The following is a 7,543-nucleotide window of genomic DNA, read 5'->3' on the forward strand; positions in this document are numbered from 1 at the left end:
CTGTTTGCCGCTGGCCGAAAATAGCGCATAAAATAAATTTTGTGTTCATTCTGTATACGCCGCGTGTCCCGTGCCCTGTGCCGCGTGGCCCGTGCTCCGCCGAGGTGCGGAATGTTGGCTCGATGCAGCGAATGCTAAAGGTGACAGCCGCAACAATGCTCCTCGAGCCCCCAACCTCTTCCCGCCTAGAAACATGTGGAAAAACTAACGCGAGATTGCGCAAAAAATGGCGAAACAATAGTAGCTGGGAAAATAAGTTGAGAGCGAGTGAAGAACTTAAGTGCCCGTTAAATTTCCCAACGGACTAATGATAAAAGTTACGCGAATTGCCCAGTTGCCGGTTACAAAAAGGGGGCGGAGTCTCGTTTTCTTTTAAGATTTCTTTGCACAGCCGCTGTCTTTAACCCTTTTCTCCTCGGGCTTCAGCTGCGTTAAATACATTGCGGCATTCAAGTTAATTTACCACAAGCAGCTGCAAAAGGAATGCAAAAAGAAAAAAACAAGCAATAAAAAGCAATTCTACTGCTCAACTTGAATGAGATCTTAATTAGCTTATGAACATTTTTAGCTGGCTTCAGCATGCCAATTAAGTTATAAATATGGCATCATTATATTTGAAGTCAACAACTTGGCACATTTGTGTTGCAATTTAGTAATTCGGAAAACCTTTCTAATGGCTCTCACTGGAATAGCTAACTTGTGTGAATGCTACAATGATGGACTTGCTATCCGAAATAGGTTACCCACATGAATTTATAAGCCAACAATTTGTATTACCTAAGCCTGTTGAAAGTGCGTGAAATAGTTTTGTCAAAATGTTTCCAACAGCAGAAGAAGCCGTGGCAAATCTTAATGAACTACAAATGTGTGAAAATAAAAGCTCAAATATATAATCGTGTATTCGTTGCTTGTAACGCAAGTCTGAAAGCAGCATAGAACTATTCTAAAAATAAGCTTTTCGCAGGCTTCAGAGTATCTCCTAGTTGTACAGTCTCGACTAGAGCACTCTTACTTGCTCTTCTATTGTATTCTCAACTTTCTCTAACTCAATTAAAAATTGAATTGCCAAGAAAATTGTGATTCTGGAATTCTAACTCGCATATTTAACTCAAAGGCTGCTTTCATTTAACACATAAATTCATTTATTTTTCATTCAGCATCTACATTGATATCTAAATTTTATTCATTTGTAAATAAATTTGGCTCAAGCGAATATTTCACCTTTTTTGCGGAATTTTCTGCTCTGGCCTTTTGTGTTGTGATTGTGTGGACATTTTCTTTTTTGCTGCTGGGAATTTGATGCTTGTTATTTGTGCGCTTGTTTGTTTGTGTGCGTGTGAGTGGGGGTTAGGGTGTGCTGAGTGTATTTTTGTGCGCTGCATAATTTATCACTGGCTTTAAAAACAATCATGTTGTCAAGTGTCAAAAGCTGTGAATACGCGCCTCCTTGCCCTCTGGCCCTTGCCCTTGACACATTCCCAGGTGAATGCAAATAAAAATGCGTGAAATATGCAGTAAATTTACCTTTTTATATATACAACATGTGGTCGAAAGGTGAGCGTGTGGGTGTGTGTGGGCGTGTATTTGCTGAAATGTGTTACTTTTTAGCAGCGTGTGAAGTTATATTTTCTTTCACTCCTTTTTTCGCTTCTTTTTGTTGTTGTTGTTGGTTTTTGCTGACCACAAACTGCTGGCATGCAGCGTCCATTAACACGCACAGACCAGAGGCCGCACCCACACAGCAACTGACCCACAAAGCTGTCTGACAGTCAGTCAATCAGCCAGTCAGACTTTCGGACTGATGCGTGTTAATTTGAATAATTTATTAAAGCCCCTGATGAGCGCGACCTTTCAACAGAGCCCTTTCCGTCCCGCCCGAGTTCCCCTTTCGCAGTGCAATTAAGCACGTGCAACAAAAAAAAATAAAAATAGTAAAAAAATGGAAAAAGAAACCAATCAAACCGAAAATAAATTGCAGCTGCAGTTGCAGCTGCAACCAGTGTTGGCAAACGCGGCAAAAATTGCAGCAACAGCACGGGAAAATCGTTCGGCCTACACATTTTTTTTAGCCATTTCAATGGGTTCCGCTCGAAATACCCTGTAGTTAATAAAATGTCCTTTGCTGGGTGTCTCAGCCTAACAAAGCTTTCAGATTGCATTTCAAGAAACATGAGAAAGACTTCGACAGAGAATAATTAATATATATAGAGATAGAGATATATTAATATAAGATTATTATATATATGGAAAGAGATAGCTTAGCTAGTTATCAAACACTTAAGGTTGAACATATTTATGTATTATAAATAATCTAAAAATATATCTTATATGCTCGGAATTCTTCTGCATTGATTATAGAGTATCCACTAGTCTGCTTCTCTGGTCACAGGCCATTTTTGATAGCTCTTCCTTTTGTAACCCATTGTGGCTGCTGGGCAAAATTGTTTGCATTTCGTGCTGCTGATGCATGCGAATTGGAAAATATTTGCAATTTAGCAAAATGCGCCCGGAAGCGTTCAAGGCCTGCTCACAGCTCGTACTGCTCGTATCGAATCGCATCGAAATGCTATAGCGAAATTGAAGTTCTGATTTGTATTTGTATTTGCCTGCGGTCCGTGTCAAATGACAGTAATTACTGGGATACGAATTTAATAAAAATATTAATAATAATAAAATATTTTGTAGTTTTTACCTTAACCTTTTCAGTGTCATATTTCGTTTGAATCAATATTAATAGTCCATCGATATTAAGCAAATAGTCCTGGCTTCTCTTTTGCTTAGTATAGCAGCTGGCCACATGCAGTGGAGTAGGGAATTGCATGCTTCATTCTTGCCTTTGATTATCCTTTACACTCTTCACACATCACTCGATTGATTTATCGTTTGAAATAATAGGCAGGCAATAGCTTCAGCTGTCTGGCCGAGAGCGGGTCTCCGTTTATATCCAATGCTCGGTCTTAAATGTCAATAATACGTGAAATTGAACTGCCAATTCAATCTCGGAGCGACGGCTAGCAAACTCCATGTCTCCGACGGATGTGCCTTGTGCCTTGTGCCTTAGGTCTGAGGACTTGAAATGATTTCCATAGCAGCATTTTGCATTTGTGCGAATGAATTCTTTATTTCATCCTTTATTTATCCGTTATTTTATTTTGTACGCTCCATCGCGATTCCTTTCCTCGACCATATTGAAAAACTATTTGCGAGAGTATCAAGTCTCAAGTGTGTTGGGATTTAAACGACGGCAGCAAATTGTACGCAGATCACATTACCCCAACCACCCGCACCCGCATCCGTACGCCCCTCCATAGCCCCTACTAACTCCTGTCGACTGTCGTGACATGTGCTACTCTATTGAAGCTGCTTGCAGCACTGAGGAGGCGGCGTGGCATGCCATGCAATCGAGAATTGCTTCACATTTGGCTGCATTTATATCCTTTATTCATTCGAAAAATTGAAAGATTTATTTCTTAGTTCGCAGCGATTACATTTTTACCAGCTAATGTGTTCCGATTGAGCGGCTCCGCCGTCGTGGCAGTTTGTCAATGTGTCAGGCATTGAATGCCAACTGCCAAATATCTACATTACGATTTGTTGACAACTCCGAGAAAGTAATCAGCTTTAAATAAATAACTAGTTATGTGCGCTCTGAACTGCAACTGCAAACGATATGCGAGGCAATCAAAGTTCTTTTTTTTTTTTCATTTTAAATAACAATTTAGGTTGCCTTGATATTTGGTTTAAGTTAACTTAGTCCAAATAAAAAATAAAATTTCATAGTCTTTATTGCGCTTCTCACAGCACTTGTTGATCTACGGAATTGTGAATGGTTAGGGCAAAGCCGCTTAGGTCGATTCACAATAACCCAATAGTTGGAGGCTTTTCCGCATGCTTAAATACATTCGTTCAGTTTCCAAGTTCTCAATGAACGTTCGTTGGGCTTCTTGACGAAGGAAAACTAGCGACAAGAGGTATTGAAAAATGAAAGAATGCAATGTTTGGCCCAGTTAAACGTGTCTCTTCCAATCGTATAGTTCGACGCTGTAACAAATAAACAATTTGAAAAGAAAGCATAAATAAATTAATTACATAATAATACAAATTATTTAAGAACCAAGCAACTTTAAACACAACGAAATAGTTAAACAGCATAAAATCTGTGATTAACATCAAATTAGACTTTGTAAACATAATTTTTTTCATTATAGACTACATCCTGATCTAAATTAATGAGCTACAATTTTCCTTTTAGGCCTCATAATTTGAAATACAATTTTCAAGGTCTTTCCCTAGTTTTTTGCGACTTTTCCCTACGCCCGCCAAAGTGGCGCCAATGCAATAGGAAATCCATTGCAATATATCGATCGAGGAAAAGAAACTAAAGTGAATGACGACGAGTTCGCTGAAATTTCCGCTTCGCTTGCATCATCTATCTAAAGGTTGCCTTTGTTCAGGCCACTGACCCTTCCGAAGGCCAAGGCTAAGCGTCTTACCTGTGCTCGTTTAAGCCTCTACCTTCGCATGTTTGATCCTCATGAAGGTGCTAACAATTAGTTAAAGCTCTTTCTTTTCCACCTTGGGCTAAAGGGGCTTAAAGACAATAGCACATATTAAGTCGACAGTTTATTTTCAGGAAATGCACGAGTCTTAGGATTGTAAAGAATTCAATCAACGATATACCATAAAAGTATCCTAAAATAATGGCAACGCCAGCACCAGTAGCCAATATTTCTGCACCACCAGTTGCTGTGGTGCCGACTCCAGCTGCTGTAGCGCAGCCAGTGGTCACCCCTACAGCAGCCGTGGAGACTGCAGCGCCGTTAGCAGCGCCAGCGGCAGCTCCAGTAGCTGTCTTGGAGACTCCTGTTCCTGTGGCAGCTCCTGTAGCAGCTGTGGTGACTCCAGCTGCAGTAGTAGAAACCACTGTTCCGGTGGCAGCTCCCGTTGCAGCTGTGGTGACTCCAGCACCGGCAGTAGAGCGAGTTGCAGAACCGCAAGCGACTTCAGCCGTTGTTGAGGAGGTTCCAACTGCTGCTGCAGCACCAGTAGCAGAGACGGTGGCGGCTCCAGTCTCGGTCGTGGAGACTCCAGCTCTAATAGCAACTATAGCAACTCCAGCGCCTGGCATAGATCCAATTGCAGTCGTTGAAATTCCAGCGCCAACATCAGAGCCTTTGGTAACTCAAATGGCTGAACCAGCGCCACCTTCAGTAACACAGCCTGTGACAACTCCGACACCAATAGTAGAAGCTGCATCAACTCCAGTAGCTGTATTATCAGTTGTGAATTCTCCTGCTCCGGTGGAGACTGCCACACCAACTGTGGTGGCTCCAGCGGCTGTCGTGGCAACTCCAGCTCCAGTAGCGGAGCCTGTGGCAACTCCAGTTCCAGTAGCGGAGCCTGTGGCAACTCCAGCTTTAGTAGCGGAGCCTGTGGCAACTCCAGCTCCAGTAGCGGAGCCTGTGGCAGCTCCAGCTCCAGTAGAAGAGCCTGTGGCAACTCCAGCTCCAGTAGCGGAGCCTGTGGCAGCTCCAGCTCCAGTAGCGGAACCTGTGGCAACTCCAGCTCCAGTAGCAGAGCCTGTGGCAGCTCCAGCTCCAGTAGGAGAGCCTGTGGCAACTCCAGCGGCTGTCGTGGCAACTCCAGCTCCAGTAGCGGAGCCTGTGGCAACTGCAGCTCCAGTGGCAGAGCCTGTGGCAACTCCAGCTCCAGTACCGGAGCCTGTGGCAACTCCAGCGGCTGTCGTGGCAACTCCAGCTCCAGTAGCGGAGCCTGTGGCAACTGCAGCTCCAGTGGCAGAGCCTGTGGTAACTCCAGCTCCAGTAGGAGAGCCTGTGGCAACTACAGCGGCTGTAGTGGCAGCTGCAGCTCCAGTAGCGGAGCCTGTGGCAACTGCAGCTCCAATAGCGGAGCCTGTTTCAACTCCAGCTCCAGTAGGAGAGCCTGTGGCAACTACAGCGGCTGTAGTGGCAACTCCAGCTCCAGTAGCGGAGCCTGTGGCAACTCCAGCTCCAGTAGCAGAGCCTGTGGCAACTCCACCTTCAGTAGCAGAGCCTGTGGCAACTCCAGCTCCAGTAGCAGAGCCTGTGGCAGCTCCAGCTACAGTAGCAGAGCCTGTGGCAACTCCAGCTCCAGTAGCGGAGCCTGTGGCAACTCCAGCGGCTGTCGTGGCAACTCCAGCTCCAGTAGCGGAGCCTGTGGCAGCTCCAGCTCCAGTAGCAGAGCCTGTGGTAGCTCCAGCTCCAGTAGCAGAGCCTGTGGCAACTCCAGCTCCAGTAGCGGAGCCTGTGGCAGCTCCAGCTCCAGTAGCAGAGCCTGTGGCAGCTCCAGCTCCAGTAGCAGAGCCTGTGGCAACTCCAGCTCCAGTAGCGGAGCCTGTGGCAACTCCAGCTCCAGTAGCAGAGCCTGTGGCAACTCCAGCTTCAGTAGCAGAGCCTGTGGCAGCTCCAGCTCCAGTAGCAGAGCCTGTGGCAGCTCCAGCTCCAGTAGCAGAGCCTGTGGCAACTCCAGCTCCAGTAGCGGAGCCTGTGGCAACTCCAGCTCCAGTAGCAGAGCCTTTGGCAGCTCCAGCTCCAGTAGCAGAGCCTGTGGCAACTCCAGCTTCAGTAGCAGAGCCTGTGGCAGCTCCAGCTCCAGTAGCAGAGCCTGTGGCAACTCCAGCTCCAGTAGCGGAGCCTGTGGCAACTTCAGCTCCAGTAGCAGAGCCTGTGGCAACTCCAGCTCCAGTAGCGGAGCCTGTGGCAACTCCAGCTCCAGTAGCAGAGCCTTTGGCAACTCCAGCTCCAGTAGCGGAGCCTGTGGCAACTCCAGCGGCTGTCGTGGCTACTCCAGCTCCAGTAGCGGAGCCTGTGGCAACTCCAGCTCCAGTAGCAGAGCCTGTGGCAACTCCAGCTCCAGTAGCGGAGCCTGTGGCAACTCCAGCTCCAGTAGCAGAGCCTGTGGCAACTCCAGCTCCAGTAGCGGAGCCTGTGGCAACTCCAGCTCCAGTAGCAGAGCCTGTGGCAACTCCAGCTTCAGTAGCAGAGCCTGTGGCAACTCCAGCTCCAGTAGCGGAGCCTGTGGCAACTGCAACTCCAGAAGCACAGCCTGTAGCAACTCAAGCTCCAGTAGCAGAACCTGTGGCAACTCCAGCTCCAGTAGCGGAGCCTGTGGCAACTCCAGCTCCAGTAGCAGAGCCTGTGGCAACTCCAGCGGCAGTCGTGGCAACTCCAGCTCCAGTAGCGGAGCCTGTGGCAACTCCAGCTCCAGTAGCAGAGCCTGTGGCAACTTCAGCTCCAGTAGCGGAGCCTGTGGCAACTCCGGCTCCAGTAGCACAGCCTGTGGCAACTCCAGCGGCTGTCGTGGCAACTCCAGCTCCAGTAGCAGAGCCTGTGGCAATTCCAGCGGCTGTCGTGGCAACTTCAGCTCCAGAAGAAGAATCTGTGCCAACTCCAGCAGCTGTCGTTGAGACTCCAGCCCCGGTAGCTGCGATATCTTCAGAAGCTGGTGTGGATACTTTGGGAACAACAGGGACTACACCAGTTAGCCCTGCGGAAGCAAACAT

At 47.0% G+C, this 7,543-nt stretch overlaps 2 protein-coding genes across 2 annotated transcripts; one reads left to right on the plus strand and one right to left on the minus strand.

Moving 5' to 3' along the window:
• The first annotated feature begins 4,021 nt into the window (after nt 1-4,021).
• Nucleotides 4,022-5,766, plus strand: LOC111604591 (calphotin-like). The gene is made up of 3 exons (XM_030222762.1): nt 4,022-4,183; nt 4,623-5,480; nt 5,677-5,766. The coding sequence occupies exons 2-3, from the start codon at nt 4,701-4,703 to the stop codon at nt 5,764-5,766; spliced, it is 870 nt and encodes a 289-aa protein (XP_030078622.1). The 5' UTR covers nt 4,022-4,183; nt 4,623-4,700.
• A 111-nt stretch (nt 5,767-5,877) lies between these two features.
• Nucleotides 5,878-7,543, minus strand: LOC115482779 (periaxin-like). The gene is made up of 6 exons (XM_030222763.1): nt 7,517-7,543; nt 7,228-7,482; nt 6,907-7,176; nt 6,526-6,765; nt 6,115-6,144; nt 5,878-5,994 (listed from the first exon to the last, which is right to left on the minus strand). Exons 1-6 carry the CDS (start codon nt 7,541-7,543, stop codon nt 5,953-5,955), a joined length of 864 nt encoding a protein of 287 aa, XP_030078623.1. The 3' UTR covers nt 5,878-5,952.

This window comes from Drosophila hydei, unplaced genomic scaffold, assembly GCF_003285905.1.
Source record: "Drosophila hydei strain 15085-1641.00,03,60 unplaced genomic scaffold, DhydRS2 tig00000063-arrow-pilon, whole genome shotgun sequence".
NCBI classification, from domain to species: Eukaryota; Metazoa; Arthropoda; class Insecta; order Diptera; family Drosophilidae; genus Drosophila; species Drosophila hydei.